Source organism: Gobio gobio, assembly GCF_949357685.1.
Source record: "Gobio gobio genome assembly, chromosome: 5".
Lineage (NCBI taxonomy): Eukaryota > Metazoa > Chordata > Actinopteri > Cypriniformes > Gobionidae > Gobio > Gobio gobio.
This window is the reverse complement of record NC_137101.1, coordinates 16,765,089-16,783,148: the sequence shown is the minus strand read 5'-3', so window position 1 is coordinate 16,783,148 and position 18,060 is coordinate 16,765,089. Positions and strand designations below refer to the sequence as shown.

The window sequence follows — 18,060 nt, the reverse complement described above, 5'->3', positions numbered from 1 at the left end:
TAGTGACATGGAACACGAAATAATGCACTGGTCAAAACAAGCTTGCTAATAGCGACGAACTGATCATGTGACAACTACAAGAGAAGCTCCTTGACTGAATTATAACTGATTCAACACCCTTAATGGCAAGCGTGATTAATTGAAACAAGCACAGTGAAGATTAATTGCACAAAGAGCTGCTGTGCATATTAGTAGTGGAAAATAAAATAGATTTTTCTTGTTTCAGTCAGGCTTCTGTCAAAGACAAAACCAAAACAACCCTGTCACATTTTTGTAGGCACTTGCAACATCTCCACTTTAAAGATGTTGGCTACGATGTCCCATTATAACCTGTAGTACAGTGGCTTCTCTCAACTGGTTTTGCTTCAGGATCTAGATTTTACATCCAACACAGTACAAAAATTATTTGTGTAAATGATCTTAAAATGAAACTGAAATGTATTAAAATGACCAGGAACTACTTGGACCCAACAATATGAAAATATATTACTTGTTAATGTTGGATTTAACATTTTGCGAAGCATTTTTGGGTTGTGATCCTCCAGTTGAGAGACCCTCACAGGTATATAGAGTGATCCTCACCACATGGAACCTGTCTAACCGCTAGCACCTGCTTAGCAAAGCACGATACAGAGCGCTGGGCCAGAACAGTGAAGCTTAATCTGTTGTCTGAGAATAATTTTCTCCTCCCTGTCTCTCTTTCACTGCATGATTTCTAAATCTGTGTTTAAAATGCAGAGAAGCAGGACATCTTTTGGCAGAAGCCTCCAACCAGCTTTCCTTTCCCCATTTCCAAGAAAGCGCTTGCGACAGCCGCCCCATCTGTCCAGCCTCAACCTGAGTTCACAAGCACACACAGGCTAACTAACTAACGGGCAGTTTCTAGAACCATCTGTCGTATTCCTTCTTCTCCCTCGCTCCCTGCAGCCCACTCTACCCGGTCTACGATTAAAAATAACCTCTGAGATTGTGCAGCCCATTTTCTTTATATGTATGGCATCAGTGAAGTCCACGTGGGTCTCCTGTTCCTGCATATGCTTGTACACATATTTTTACTCATACTTTACTCAGACCAACACATTCAAATCCAGTTCATTTCACACAAACACAGTCACGCAGAGCTGAATAGAAGTCCTGTGATTATTCTCTGGGGATAATCCTCAGTGAAGGGGGACCATGGTTACGCAGCGGGACCCGACAGTGCGCCGAGCGGACAATCTTCTCCACGTGAGGCAGAGTGCGAAATTGAAATTATTCCTAGCTTCAAGCTGTGTTCTTTAACACATGTGCATTAAAGAGGGGGACATACCGGGGGTTTGTTTCAACAGACGATTGTTTGGTTAAGAAAATAAAGCCTGTGATGCTGCAAGGTGCATAACATCAGCCCATTAGCCAGGTGTGTGTGGGTTCCTATTAGCTGAAGCATGAGACTAACTCTCAGTAAAACCTTCACTCGGTCAATGCCATATGCGTAGCAACTCTGTTAAATCTATGAACTTGTTTATGAGATGCATTTTCTGCATATAACACATTTGCAGTGCAGTATTTGTCATAGAGTGACAGTTCTCATTTTGATTCTCTGGAATAATAAACCACTCTTAGGTCCTCGAAGTTGGCAGAGCTGGCTGTTCACATCCATTTGCGGTGGCAGAAAGCAGCATCAAATGTAAATGGCTTTTTCTGGATGCGAGAGATGAGGAGGAAGATATATGGAGCTCTTTCCTCGCCCTCTTTTTCTTGTTTATGGAGCATAGCTCCAATGTGCCTCTTTGCGCATTCACTGTGGAGGAATCCTCCAGCAGATTTTACTTCGTTCCACTTTGAAATGGCTGTTTAATCAGGGGGAACTAAGCACCAGGTGATGCCACATCCCATTCCTCACCACTGGATGGGCTTCACTTTTCCTGCCTCCCTAAACCAAAGCCAAACAAGCGCTTGCTCGCAGTGCCAGTGATATGTGACATAAGGATTTGGGGGACAGTGATAGTTGGTTGCTCTTGGCGCTGTGGCAATGTTATGGAGAGGTTGTGCCAGGACTGTCTGGCAACGAGGCTACTTATTCCCCCTTCGGTGAGCTGAGAGGTAACACAGGATATGGGTAAGTGAGTTTATGGGGTCTTGCCAACAATAATTACCATCAAATCAGCCAATAGAAAAAGAAAGGGAAAGCTAATGGGAATAAGTGACATTACACAGAGGCGTTTCCTTCCTTTATCTATTTTTTTGTACTACGCTCAATCTCCGGGTTTTCCCCCACCGACTGTTTCTGCTGTAAATGATCCAGGCATTGGGAACAGTCGGGAGTAAGGATGATTACAGGGCAGTGTTAGGATGGAGATGAAAGGAAAGATGAAACGTGACCCCGTTGACCCCTGGACCTGTCCTCCTTTGGCCGACTCAAGGCAGTGGCTACAAAACAAGGGGACACTAATCCCTTCCAGGTGTTGCGGCAGCTTAGCGGGCACACGCAGACACGCATGTACCCATGGTATTGCGCAGCGGCAGGTCTTCGTACGGCAGTGGGAGAGAGGGAATGCAGGTGGCAGCTGGGATACAAGGTGGCAGAGTAGGCGTAGAGACACACACACACACACACACACCACAATGCTGTAATCCTGAAATATTGATGCTCTGTGCCATGGCTCATTGCAGGGCGCCTTGACAATTCACCAGCTCCCTGCGGCACACACTGACTGGAGACACCGGATCCATGTATATTAGGTTTCACTTTGTTATAGTTATTATGTATGTACATCTCTCATGCCGGATCAGAGTTTGTGGTCCAAGCGAAGGTGTTAGCCAATCATGATGTACTTCGACGCACCCCGGTCCTCCATTCAGCCACCCTCTATTGTAATGTAATACATTTCAAGCTCAATAGCCGGACTGTGGGGGGGAAGGAAATGAGTGCGGTCTTTTTCCAGGCCAGAGTAGGTTCACTTGGCATCAATCCAGCTGGATCATATAAAGGCTTTTAATTGGGTTTCTTGTATTAGGGTCTCGTGGATTATTGTGGTAATAAAGACAGCCTGCAGATTGGCGCTATAGATTCCAGAGCGCAATTCATGTTCTGGCAATTATGTTTGTTTAACAAAGTCCTATTCATTAGGAGACACCGGGCTTTGTGAAGTGAATTTTTCATGGTCGTGGTAATCGCATTTGTGTGTGACACTCGCAGTAATAATCGTAGCTTTGTGTTGCTTTTATTTATTTATTAATTTACTCTGTTTGCTTGTTTGTTTTTCAGAACGGAGTCTGTGGCTGAGAAAATGCTGACAAATTGGTTCACTTTTCTGCTATATAAATTCCTCAAGGTAAGTTAGCCATTTGCATGTGGATACAGTTGTGTGTGTTTGTAACCACATATTCAGGTCTGGGTGGCCTAAATGTTGTAATTAAAAATCAACCATTGAAATTGCATATCAGTCAACCACTAATCTGAATAATCATCAGCAAAAAAAAGAGATCACTCACCTTCAAGGTCATTTTGCACATGCACTGTTGAGCACAGAGGAGTCGAGCGAAGTCCTGCGGGAGCTTTGGCAGTGATGCACTACAGGTGTTTGACAGAGAGGGAGAGTGTCTGTCTAGTGTATAAATGTGTGTTGGTGTGTAATGTACATCTGTATGCGAGTGTGCCTGCATGCACTTTTAATCATAGAGGGTTTAAATTTGGCCAAGTCTTGCTGACTCCAGCGTTTTTCTGTTTTTATAATGAGACAGTTGGCTTAGCAGGTGCTTCTCAATTCTACATATAGCACTGTGACTGTCAGCTCCACCGCGGTCCTCTCTAGCACTTGTCATTAATCTCTTAATAAACACGATTTGCTGGAATCAGGACATGGCATGTGCAATTTCGCAAGTGTACAGAAATTTCCTGAATTCTGGAATGCACAAAGCAGGCAATAAAGTCTGGAAGTCAATGCTGTTTTGTCCGGCCTGGTTTAACGGATTAGACCTGAGTGAATGAAGCCGAAACATCACTCGAGAGCTTCAGGATTCATTTAAGCTCAAATTGGACTCTACTGTAAGAGAAGGACTTTATTGTGACCTCATCCATGCGAAACCATAACATTATTATTGCAGTCACAAAACATTGATTTGAGTATTATTGAACAGTGCTTGACCAGCTGCCCAGACCACTAGTCCATTTCTCATTTCAGCAAGTATATTCTCTCCAAATTCAGCTAGACACAGTACACTTTTTTTGTTTAACATTTCTGGACCCACTTTCTATTAGGTGGCCTTAACTACTATGTACTAACATTTAAATTAATTATTTTATACAATGCACTTATTGTGTACATACATGTTGTTACATTGTTGTTACATTGTTCTTACATTTTAAAAATTACATCTGTAATTAATTTGTGTCGTTACATTTTTAATTGCACCGTAGACACTTCCCTTACACCTAACCCTACCCTTAAATCTACCCATACCACCACACCTGTCCCTAACTTTACCCCTATCCCACCTTAATATCTGCAAAAGTGTTTTGCAATACAATATGAACACAATAAGTACATTGTACTTATTATTTGATTCAAGTACATAGTAGTTAAGGCCACGTTATATAAAGTGGGACCACATTTATTTTTTCTCTCTCAAAAATACATCTGTTAACATGTTCACTTTTAAAAGTATTTAGCAGAATTAAAATGTATTATTCAAGTGTTTCACTCTGTACATAAATAATGAGCTATTTTTTTTTAGTGGCTGCACATTGTAAATGTAATCATAATAGAGTATGTAAATACATACTACACATTATTTAAAGCCAGGCTAAAATGCAACACTTTATATGTGGGTCACTGCTCTGACTATCTATCCAACAAGGAGACTTTTCCCTGAAAAAGTTAACTCGAGATCTAGCTTAACTATCAATGGAATCTATAGCGAGTGAAATTGTGGCATCAGTTGAAATTGATGCACTAGCACTACAACTGTAAAGCTCCGTTCAAAATGTCTATTACTGTTACTGAATGAGGGAATGATAGCCCACATTCAATGTAGGTGGTTGGTGTGAAATTTAAGAGAGTGAAAGTGACAGAGTGCCTTTTTTCCCTTGTGTAGGAGTGTGCTGGGGAGCCCCTCTTTTCTCTTTTCTGTGCCATAAAGCAACAGATGGAAAAAGGTCCTATCGACTCTATCACCGGAGAAGCCCGCTACTCACTCAGTGAAGACAAGCTCATCAGACAGCAAATTGATTACAAGACTCTGGTAAGGCTCTAAACCACAGTGTGGATGAGGGAAGGAAAGATGAACGGGTTTGGAAGGGTAGAGAAGGAGAGGAGTAAACTAAAATTGGAATGAAGAAAAAGACAAGGATAAATGGGTGAGGAAGAGGCTAAGTAGCGTGAAAGTATTCAGAAGCAGACAGGTGTGGAGGTAGAGAGAAGGGTAAGGTAATTTGTTTGGGTTGATGCAGCATGCAATGCCCACAGTCTTCATGCCTGACAGGGAACACACCGGCTTGTTAAGACCTTTGACCTGTCTGCTGTCCTGTGGTGATTGGCAGTGTTGTGTTCGGCTGGCCACTGTGACAAGCCTGTGTTATCATGGCTGCACAGTACACGTATGCCAGAACGGGCTGTTTACTGGGACAGCACTTCAGAATGGTAATCTGTATTCTGTGTGAGACTAAGAGAGAAAAAGAAAGAGGGGGAATGTGGCGAATGGTGTCATCTCTTGGCATTCGGCCCATTCCTCTGAACACCGCAATGATTTGATGACTGTAGGAGCTGTTTCAGCTTCATCATTCTGTCCTCACTTCCAAAACACTTATACAGCTGTAGATACTCCACAATACAAGCCACTACCAATAGTGCATTCTGCCATTCCTAGCAAGCTATCGAGGGCGTTTGCTGGTTACATTATCATTACATTATCAAATGTTTCTTATGCAATAGGGTACGAGAGGTTGTGTTATATAAACCAGTCAGCATCCACAACATTTTAGCACTGTATTGAAATACCTCATACTACTTTTTTTTTCTTCTTCTTCTACACACTTTTCTGCAATTACAGTTTAACATACATATTCAATGTCATGGTAGCATATTTGGCATGGTAGCATATGTATAACTTAAGGACACCTAGACACAGATCTTAGTCTTTAGCTTGGTTTTGTTTTGTCTGGCTATCACCAGACCAAGCTCAATTTAAGATTGAACATTGGTCTGGGGAGTACGCTATGTATTTTCTACTGCACAAGAGGCGTGATAAACAAGCATAATTCAAATGTCTCTGAAAAGTCCTTCAACCAATCAAACCACAAGAGGCTTGATCAACGGGCAACGACCCATTGATTCTCTATCCATCACCGTGTTAGACCCGTCAATATCTCGCAAGGTGGATAAGCCAGTCTGTGATTGGTTCCCGTAAAAGTGTAACAGAAGCAGTAGAAATGTACGTACATGTTTCCAGACTAAGTTGCAGGGCGAAATCAAATCGCCGGCCGATCAGGCTGGGTTTACCCAGTCTAGGTTTTGTTTTCAACGGGAAAGCATGTGTTTTAGTCCAAGACAGGGCTTAGTGTCTGCCTTTATTGTTTAGAGGTTGATCTGTGGGAAAACGTGCTCCATCCCTTCTAAAGGTCCAACCAAATCCTTTCCTTACAGCCCACACAGTGCATTTAATTCTATTGATTCAGATTTTGGTCCTTCAGGAGAGTCCATTATACTGCTGGACTGTAAGTAAATGAGCTCTCTTGCAATGTGCGATTATTTCATCATATAACCGGTGCCAACAAGGGCCTCTATATGCTGTCTCTCTCATGAGGGCCTTTTTTTTTTTTGACCAAACTAATGATGGCTATCATCAGAGATCGAGATTGTAACAGGAACTACAATGAGGAGAATTAGTGTGTTAATTGCAGAGGGGTGCAAGCTGAGGTGTGTGAGGTGACAACTCCCTCGGGGTGGCCAATAGACTTTTACACTTGTGCCGTTACACCTGCTGACGACGTTCACTCATTCAGAAATGCACCATAGAGGTTTGACCAGAATACTGTCATACATCAGATCTTTTAGGTGTTAAATACTGATCCTAGATCAGTCACTCTGAGACAAGTTATGAACACAGACTTTAGTAGATAAACTGAACATGATACCAGCTCTCCATGGGGCTTGAATAAAATTTTTACAGAAATTTGCTCTTTTGTTTAAGGTAAAAAATGTTGGCTTGCATGCATGGATACATTTAGCATTCTTTATAAACAGCTGACACACAATACATTTCAAATCATGCAAAAAGATCATTTTACTGCCACTTAAATATTCATGCGTCTCTCACAAGTGTGCTAATTGGAGTAATTCTGTTCTGTGTCATTTAGGTGGTGAACTGCATGCATCCAGACAATGAGAAGAGCCCAGAGGTGCAGGTGAAGGTGCTGAACTGTGACACCATCAGCCAGGTGAAGGAGAAGATCTTGGACGCCATCTACAAGAATGTTCCCTATTCGCACCGACCAAAAGCTTCTGATATGGACCTTGGTATGACAAGCATTGTGCTAACATTAGATGCCTTTACCCTTTAAAAACTGTTTTCCCCATTACACCTTCATTTGCCCTGGTAAGGGAATTCAATATGTGAATCAATGACATTGACTTGTTGCGGTTTTGGAATGATGGGTCAAATGAAGGTGATTGGTACTCGTTACATCAATATTGGCCTTTTATTCACACTCAAGCTTGCATTCTGTTATTTGTCATTTAACAGACAGGGTCCTGGGGAACAATTGTGATAGAGGTTTCAGTAATAAAGTCCATAAATTGCCCTTTACTGGATTCAACCCAGTAACCTTGGGATTATTAGCCCAATTCTTTAAAAAGAAAAAACACTACAGTAGCAAAGACTATTAGACAGACACCTCATTCAAAGAGATATATTGTACAAAGCAGAGTCAGTGTATCTAAAGCTAAGTGGTTTACTCAATCACATATAGCCAGCTGAGGATCCATGTCTCCTCTGGGATTTGAACTTGAAACCTTTGGAACCACAAGTAAGGCTGTACACACACCTTCCGACTCAATCTGCTTGTAACTTACCAAATGCCTTCTTATCCAAAGCCACTTACAATCATTAATGTCAGAGAAATCTCCACCATATCTATTTGTCTTCTCAGGGCTCAGTCTTGTTACAAGGTGACAGAACATGCCAGTAACTATTGAATATATGAATACGTTTGAAGCCAATAACTTTCGGCTCACAAGCCAGCTTTTACATCCTCCAACCCACTTCTAACAGCCAACGTTAAGCTTTTTCTCAAAAGGATAGTTCATCTAAAATTCTAAATTCTGTCATCAAAAGATTATATTTTGAATGCCTCAGTGGTTTTTCTACAATTCTTCAGTTTCTTCCATTGTGTTCATTAGAAGAAAGAAAGCAATGTGATGACAATTTGTAACTGTCTCTTAAAGAGAATAAAGTTAATTTCAGATGCCAGTAACTCTAACGTTGATCAATACTTACTTCTGGGGTTTCAACGAGCAACCTTCTGATTTAGAACCCTACCACTAAGCTACTGCCGCCTGCATGTGTTTAACATACACGCTGATAAACAAATATCAGCTGTGACTGTATGTTTGACGAGTACGCTATTTATACACGCCTAATTGACAGGTGGGAGCATCTCACAGTTACTGGGAAAAAATATCCAGAGTGATTCGCACAGATCTATTTATCCACAAATTCCAGATGAGAATCTGAACACTTCTCGTTCCACTTTGACCAGACTGGACTGTTTTTTTTGTGTGTGCAAATAGCATATTTCTCAAGCCATGGCCTAATGCTAGTCTATCCATAAGGGAATGGAACCATGATAAGTGAAGAAATAATTTTACTCTCTTTGACAGGCTCTCCTGTGTAAAATGCTTCATGGGCCCCGGAGGGCAAGTGTGTTGTTTTATTATTGTTTTATTAGGGGGAGAATTGAACAGTGTCTGAGGGAGTGTGTGCGAGTGTGTTGTAAGATAAAGCAACGGGCGTCCCCGGATGAGAGGAGGCATCTCGGCATTCCATAAACGGATCTCAGGGTCTCCTGAGCACCGGCACACTCTCTAGCCCGATCCGGAGGCCAGATAAAGATAATGGGTAATAGGAATGAGGTAGCCTCCATCGCCACAATCCCTCTGAGACAGATTGGACCGGAGTGTTTTTGTCCCTTGCCTTTGTTTTTAATTCTCTCTGTCACAGTCCCCTGAGGGCAGGGATGGAGGGAGGGAAGATAGAAGGAAAGAATGAGAGAGTGATGCAGACAAATCAATGCACTTCAGCCAATCCCAGTCTCTATTTTAACAATCTCTTTGGCTTGATTTTCTATCCAGCTATATCCTGCTGCTGTCGTTTTTGCTCTATGTTCTGTCCCTTTTCCTTTTATTCGGTTTCTTATTTTAGTCTGTTTTTGTTTTTCATTTTCTTTTTAATAACTTTTTTTCTTTTAGTTTCTGTTTCTCTTTTTGTTTGGTTTTTTCTGTTAGTTTCTATTCTTCTCTCTGTTTACTCTTCTGTTTGCACTTCGAGTCTAGGCTCATTTGCATGTTTATAGACAGTACTGTTGTGAGATATAAAACAATGGTCGGGCCTCTCCTGGAGATTTGAAGTTATTCTCATCACCCAGAGACATGTTTCATCATCCTGCTTGTGATTGCAGTTTTGCTTTTCTGTTTGGGATCAGAGTGAACGATAGCAGCAGGCGGTGTGAAGAGGCCTCACTCCTCTAGCGTTCCAATCATACATTCATTTGCAGCGGAGAGGAGTCCAAAGAAAAAAAGAACAAGAAAGACGTCTCTCTTGTTCCTGGCCATGTTTTCCGTACATCACATTGCAAAGGGATATGTTTATTTCATTCAGCGTTGATACCCATCTCATCACCGTTTCACGTTGCTGTTTTTGCTGAGGCTGCAGACAGTGGCTGGCGGGTGCTGAGGGGAGGGTGGGAGAATATCTTCGCATTTTGTTGTGCATCTCTAGTAAGTTCAGTAACTATGATAAGAGCAAGCTCAGCAGGAGGCTTAACGCGGTCGATCAGGGCCGTTTGGGCTCAAGATGCTCGACCCACTACAGATGAAAAAGGAAGTGGCTTTCAGCAGTGGCTGTAATCACGCCCATCGATCCACTGGCCACGAAGGCCCGGCTCTCTAACAAAGGGCAGACGAGATTAATTTACCTTTCCTTTCCTGCCTTCCTTTCTCAAATGCTTCTTCGCGTACCCTTATTTTCTCTCCCGTTTTCATTTCTTTCTCCTCTCTCTCAGTACAGACTTTGTCCCTTGCCTCTTTTCTTCTATTGTCCCAGTCTTAAGTTTTAAAAAGTGTTTTTTTAGCTCCACTTCTTTCAAAGCTGAAGAAAGAGACATTTTTACGATTACTATATGCTATAAATACCAGCATATTATCACCACAAGAGGTTTTTGTACACTATGATATGCATAAAATTGTCTTGTCTGCTCGAGTGCGGAAGCTTAGTGGCTTAATGAAATATATTTTGTACAAAAATGAAGGGAAAAACTGTTTTTGTTTAAGTAGATGTATGTGGTGTTTGAGTTAAAATACTTCATATCACAACTTGAGAAACAACTATAAATGAATCTCTTTAATTTAAAAATATATATATTGTATATGATGTAATGCCAAATTCCCTGCTCACTAGGGTAAAATGACATTGAATCATTGAAATATGCACTCTCTGTAAAATTACTTTAAAATGATCTCAATTGTGAAAAGCGAGGGAAAAAAAAGACGTCACACTTTAGATTAAGGTCCAATTCTTACTAATAATTAACTATGACTTTTGCCTCAATAAACTCCTAATTACTGCTTATTAATAGTTAGTAAGGTAGTTGTTAAGTTTAGGTATTGAGGGATGTAGAATATGGTCATGCAGAATAATGCTTTTATAAATACTAATAAACAGCCAATATCCTAGTAATATGCATGCTAGTAAGCAACTAGTTAATAGTGAGAATTGGACCCTACACTAAAGTGTTACCAAAAACGTAAATTTAATTTGACATGAATTTAATTGTTTTTTCTGCACTTTTAATATTATTGTATTAAACATTGGATTTAACTTCTTTGTGTTATCTCGTTGCAGAGTGGCGTCAGGGCAGAGTAGTACGAGTCATCCTTCAGGATGAGGATGTTACCACAAAGATCGAAGCTGACTGGAAAAGACTCAACATGCTGTTTCACTACCAGGTAAGAGCCTGCATATGGACTATTCACTACCAGACATACTTCCAGGTAATGAGGCGTTTAGTATGCAGGTTTGTCATACAGTCAAAGCTTCAGAGCGGTGTAAATTCTATCATCTCTACCATCTCTTTTTTTTGAGAGAAAAAAATGTCAGAGAGGCTTTTATTTGGTTGGTGTTGGCTGTTTTGTATTCAAACTTTCTGTGTCTGCTATCACAAAGATGGATTTGAGCCTTTGAAATCTACCTTAAATCAGAAGGAGGATGAGCATTGTTGTTTTCTATTTAAAGCAGCATCTCCAGATGTCCCAGTACATTTAATCTGACAGCAGTGGGATGCAGGTGCAGGTGGAGCTGTAGTCTGACACCCGGGTTAGATGATCTAGCTAATGACTTTTGATAAACAGCTCTGTGTGATGCAAGTTTTGGCGTGGGCTTTCAATAATAGCACAGATTCTGACAGAGGAACTAATACTGGAACAAAGAGTTTTGAATGTGAGATGAATGTCTTTTATGAGGCCCAGAAGTGTAATGCTCTATTAATGTTTGTCTCAGATGTAACAAGGAACCTTTATAAAGTGATTAGTACAAAAAAGGCTGTGCAGAGAAAAGATTTCTATGATGGTAATTGCTTTTGGTTCATGTGTCTTAGTTGATCTAGTTTAGGGAAACACACACACTGTTAACATTCATTGCATCTCAGCCCTATCGAGCACTCTTATGCCCCCACTGACCTCTATAATAGGGTGCAGTCAAGGCACTTCCAGGTCATTTCCAATGCCTAGTCTGACTGACAGATCTCTTACGTGGTAGACAGGGACCATCGAGTTTCAGAGGTCAGGTATGGCAATGCTGTCTCAGCAGGGGACTGATAAAACCTGTCTGTCTGCAATTATATAAACGCTCAAAGTGTGAAGAACACCAGACCTTCAGTCTGGCTGGGCGGGGAAGTTTAGGGTGGAGAGGAGACAGGCGGCACTTCATTACGGTGTAAATAATTTCCTTCGTAAGCCGCCCTCCAAATGAGCTTTTTGAGAGAGAGGAGTCTGCACAGTACTTAAATTAAATGTCATGGGGCGGCGCATGGGTGCGGGGCTGCAAGCGGCAGGATGGATTAGCTGTTGATTGGAATCGGAGATGAGATAATGAAGACAGAAGTTAATTCATTTTCAGTCGGGGAGGGCATGGTATCCTTGACAAAAAAAGCTATCAGACACCCTAAGCCTGTTAGAGTTGCTGAAGAGGGGGAATAGACCTTCCATGAACCCCTGTGCCATCTTCTATTTCTCATCTTGCGCCAAATACATGTCCATGACCAACTTTATTTCATTCCTTCCTCTCTAATAGCACAAATTCCCTAGTTTAGTGTAGTACACAATGTAAAAAGTCACGCAGTGCCACACTAAAATCTGATATGTCTGTCATATCTCAAGTCATCTTTGATACTTTCCTCCAAATCGAGGAGCTACAAATGCATCAGGCTCTGACGTTAATTCTTTGATGTCTTCCTGGGAAGCTTCACATTGGGGTTGTATAAACCCAATCTCATATATCTGATATGGGTCTGAATGCTATCAGAAACACAGAGACTCTCTTAAAGCATAAACTTGCTCACAGAGGAAAGATAAAAGAGAAAATCTCTGCTGTTTTCTAAAAAGCTCCTTTTCAGGGATATATAGCCCTTGTCTGAAGTGTCCTATCACACAGACATTCATCTACACTGCGGTGTAAGAAATATCTGTTTTGATTCCGTTGAAGTTTGGACATTTGTCCGCAGCAGTAAACTAAGACGGCTTCACGTTGATTTTGTCCTGGGAGAAAAGAGGTTAAGGGTGTAAGAATAATGTCCTAATGGTCTGTAAAGCCCATGTTCTCCCTCCCTCTTTGGTTTCGTGTCCCTTGTGCAGTTCTGAGCCCACATCATCTAGATCTACACCGTCACCTCAATTAACCCTGTAAGTGCCGCAGGCATTCCAATAGCAAATTACGTAGATGGAGGGGTGTCTCGTTGGGGAGTAGAGGCCCCCACATGTTAATTGAATTTGGCTTGCTAAGGCTTACTGTGCTTAGCAGTTGCTGAGGCATATAGTTAAATAGCCCGGCCCATTCCACCGGAAGAGACTTATTGAAATGGAAGCAGATTATCCCATCTTGTCCTTCACTCATGCAGTTAAACATTTACCTGAGGAATTGATGAGATTTTGACCAATAACCCAAACTCTACCCAACCATTATGATGCTGAACTGTTTTTAAATAGGTCTGAAGTGTCGATATATCGTGTGTTTTTGTAAATTGTCTATGATAATCTTTGTTTCTGTGTCTGCAGGTGCCTGATAATGCCGTGGTAGCTCTCGTACCAAAGCAGGTCACTGCCTACAACTCCGTAAACAACTCTACTGTCTCCAGAACCTCTGCTAGCAAATATGGTTTGTTTGCGTCAACTCCTTTATTCCTTGTTTTACTTTAAAATGCATCCATATTTCCAAAACAAAACACATAGCACACAATATAAATCATTAATAATTTACTGACTAAAGTTCTTAAAGCAGGGCAGGGTAACGTTCCACCTAAGCTGCATGGAGAACAGAAAAGGAGTTTAAGAAAAAGTCATGACATCTCACAGGGAGGTAAGAGAAACGCATAAGTTACATGTGTAGCATCTCAGCCGCTCACAAAAGGGAACAGGAACGAAGCTCAAACGGAATTACGTGGAGAGAGCCGAGATAGTCGGGCAGCATACAAAGGTAAAAGCAGAGAAAATGAGTCTCTTTGCACTTGACTTCCCTCCTGAGACTCGGAATCCGTCCCTGTCATTCGCCCGCCATCAGTCCCTTGTACGATTGGGTCTGATAAAGCTCAAGATCAAAGCTCAGGGCCGTCCGAGCACTCCCCCTACACATCAAATAGACCATTAAAATAATCTCATCTCCATATACTTTCCTGCACTCTAAATGAGCCTTAAAGAAGAGAGAGAGGGAGTGTGACAGATGGGAAAGACAGAAAAAAAAATGCCACATATCACTTCACTCTTTCAGAATTACCTTCAAACGACATGGAGGTTCTTCAAACAGGGCAAGCAGGAGACCCGTTTTGAACCGTCTGGGTACGATGGAAAGATATTGTGAAAAGAAAGTGTATCTTTGTGAGGCTGCATCAGATTTATTAATCAAATATACACCAAGTATAGGCTAGGTTCACACAGTTAGTTTATGATTGACTGAACTTGTATAAAGTATTCTGAGGTAGTGTGAATGTAGTCACAGTGAATGCAAACATATGCACACTCACATTCATACATTCCTTTTTTATTTGTCATCCCTTTCTGAAGGTGTTCTTGTCTTTCTTTATCAGGTTCTTCCTCTTCTCTCTCTCTCTTTCCTCTGGAGAGAATGATTTCTGTCGCATCTGCCACTGTGAACCGTTTTTTTTTTTTATCTTACCAAATCAGGCCTTTGCCAATCAATTTTTTTTCACACTGTGTAAACATTCATCGAGTTCAGTTTTTGTTTTTTTTGTTTTTAAATGTCATGGCTGATCTCTCCCTATTGGCTGAAGCATGAATATTTCATCTGGCCTGACACCTGTTCGATTTTGTGTCCGCCAAAGTGAGCGAACACGCACGTCCACCGGAGAGAAAGTGTGCAAGAGAGAAAGGGATAAAAAATTAAGCATCCATACGTTCTAAATGATTCATATCCAATCTCCAGTACTGCGCAACACAAGGCAATGTGTTTTGTAGAGATAGGAACAGATATAAACAGCTGCATGGGACATTTGTCAGCAGAGGAAGATTGAGGAACCGCCATCTGATGGGTCTTTGTCTTTTCACTCCAACAGAAAACATGATCAAGTACACGGGCAGTCCGGACAGCCTGCGTTCCCGCACACCCATGATCACGCCTGACCTGGAGAGCGGCGTTAAGGTGTGGCATCTGGTAAAGAATCATGAGCATGGAGACCAGAAGGAGGGAGATCGTGGCAGCAAGATGGTCTCTGAGATCTATCTGACCAGACTGTTGGCCACCAAGGTAAGCTCTGCCGGCATGTTTGATATTCCAGACTGAATGTCAAAATATGCTGAACGGCCCTGAAAAGGGTTGAAGTTGTCAATGCGTCTTATCCTTCTAGAAATATATGAACCTTCTAGAATGAGATCGAATCACTAGATTGTGGAGTTAGTGATCATCGCAAGAGGCCACAGTGTCAAATGTTTATGCTATTTGCTCCAAACTGCAGTTGGTCCGTCTTTTCCATTAGTTTCATGCTGGCTGACTTGATGTTACAACATCAGCAGAGCTGGTAAACAGATGCCAAGTTTTGGTTTGAAAACAAATCCCTCACTACCTGAAATGCTTCGAGGACATCCAGAAGTTGTGGAAATGAAATAGAAGGTTTGGTTTGATTAATTGGGCATCACTATTACTATTGCCCATGTTCAAACCTATAACCCTTAGGCCTGGTTTAACAGACAGGTCTTAGATTAAGCCAGGATTAGACCTTAGTTCAGTTAGGTTCAGTTAAGTAGCTTTTATAAACGTGCCATAGAAACCACGACCATTACTGGTGGTATCTTATATTTAATATATGCCAGAGCAAATTGCTTTCAGTTAAAACAGCTCAAACATGCATTTTAGTCTGGGACTATACGCTTTGTGAAACCGGGTACAAGTCCTGCACTGTAACCCCATATCATTTATTGAGGGCAGATGATCTTTTACTTTTGTAAATGATTGGAAGATCCGCAAAGGGAAGATCCACAAAGAAACCCCATATTCGGGGTTTATGTTTGGTTAAGCGCAGATGTGAAGTCGCTCGTCCATGTTTTCTTTAGGGCTAATGCTGGGAAACCACCAATATTCCTGATGTAACCAAGCAGGAGTGTCATAAGACTTTTTTTCAAACACACACACATGCACAAATGCCCTGGTGATTACCCTACTGTGCTTGCAGACTGTGTGTCATATTTTTAGATGGATTATTTCTGTGAAATAACCAGTTTATCGCAGACACCATCCTTCTTGGTGAAAAATGATTGGTGTGACGGCAGTGTAATTGACTGTTTGGCTTTCACCCCTGCAATAAATACCAGTGATCTGCCTGGGGTGCTGACGCCTTTCGCATTCGGTCCATCAGTGTCTCTGAGGATGGGTGAGCTTTACCTTTTTCCATCTCCCTCCATTATGCCAAGCTTTATTTCATCTTTCTTCCACTCTCATTCTGTCTTTTGCAGTTTTCCCCTCTTTCTGTTTGCAATTACACAAATGTTCTTTCCTCACCTGTCCGGAACGAGATCACTTGAAGCTTCTCTGCCTGCCCGCCTGTGTCTGATAGCGTGCTTTTAAGTGCGCTGTAATGACCAGGTACATTTCAAACGCCTGCAAATAGCCACTTTGGTTTCTGGGCGACTAATGATGATGTCAGTCGTCACACAGGATGACACCTGTCAGAACCCTTGCAGTCATCCCTGTCGCCGCGTTGATACAGGGCGCGAGTGAGAAATATGTATTTTCATCTTCATAGGGAAAAGATAAGCTGTCAGGGATCTGGGACACTGTAGAATTATTGTCGTGATTGTCAGCTAACGGGATTTTTTTTCTCCTTCCTCGCCGACTCCTGCTGTCTGCTCAAACGGAAATAGGATTTTGTGTGCTGTGCCTTGTGCACACCTCATCCGGATGCGAAGCTGGTGGTGGCTGCAAGATACGGGCGCCGCTTTTTGATACTCTTTCTTTTTCCTCTCTCACTCACTCACTCTCTCTTCCGTGCATCCTATCAGTTCTTTCATTACAAGTGGATTAGATTCTGTCGTCTTCTCTCCTTCTTAGACTCACCGCCATTAAATCAAATTAGGGTCAATGGTGCGGGTTGGACGTTAATCCATCCGCACAAAGCAGCTTAGGTAGAATCACTTCCGTTACGTGATATTAAAGGTGAACTTCAAAGTAACACTTTCACTATCAAAGAGCTTGATTCAGGAATGCTGTTTCATTGGTGGGATTACTGACAGGTGGCCACAAACACTTTCATAAACACTGATAGCTGTTCAGAGGAACACATCAGCTAATGTCATTGCTAAATATCAGGTCCATGCAGCGTCTACTCATATATGGACAGTCTCTGAAAGTCATAGGACAGAGATGACGGGATGGGAGGGATAAAAAAATAATCCTCTTCTCCATTCTTTGTGGTTCCTCAGGGCACTCTACAGAAGTTTGTGGATGACCTGTTTGAGACCATCTTCAGCACAGCACACAGAGGAAGTGCCCTTCCTCTTGCTATCAAGTACATGTTTGACTTCCTGGATGAGCAGGCCGACAAGCACAACATTCACGACCCGCACGTCAGACACACATGGAAGAGCAACTGGTAAGCAGCCTCATACAGTCTAAACATAAATTCAAATTCATTATTGTATACTAAAATTATTATAAAGGAAAATATATATATATACAACCTACACTGAAATGTAAAGCTATAATAACAGCCAGACTCATAAGAGCAGACACCTTGACATCACTTCACTAATGTAGCTGTAACCATGGACAGTGAGTATTAGAGAAATTATTAACACTCGTTTCGAAATTAATTTCACCCAACCAATTAAAGGCACATCCCCATGGTGGAAGGGGGTTGTGGGGGTTAAATAAACAACTAGCAAATCAGTGAGAAAGGAAAAAGGGGGTGGAATGGACGAAAGGGGAAAGGAAAGCTTGGCACTGCATTTAATGAGTGGTAATCTATCATTAGCCTCTGCCAGCGTCCCATCACGCACCACCCCAAAGGGGTAATGGGGGATGAAGTGATGATATTGATGTGAGGGCATGGCAGGGGGGCGGTGGGTAAAGTCCCCTATTTACTCTGTT

General features: G+C 41.8%; 1 protein-coding gene across 1 annotated transcript in view; it reads left to right on the top strand.

Moving 5' to 3' along the window:
* The window catches only part of plxna4 (plexin A4), a 220,684-nt gene that overhangs the window by 191,049 nt on the left and 11,575 nt on the right, over positions 1-18,060 (top strand). Inside the window, exons 23-29 of the mRNA XM_079816393.1 lie at positions 3,248-3,314; positions 5,077-5,223; positions 7,337-7,496; positions 11,098-11,201; positions 13,524-13,623; positions 15,035-15,225; positions 17,394-17,563. Coding sequence (XP_079672519.1) covers positions 3,248-3,314; positions 5,077-5,223; positions 7,337-7,496; positions 11,098-11,201; positions 13,524-13,623; positions 15,035-15,225; positions 17,394-17,563 — 939 coding nt within the window. The remainder of the gene's footprint in view (positions 1-3,247; positions 3,315-5,076; positions 5,224-7,336; positions 7,497-11,097; positions 11,202-13,523; positions 13,624-15,034; positions 15,226-17,393; positions 17,564-18,060) is intronic.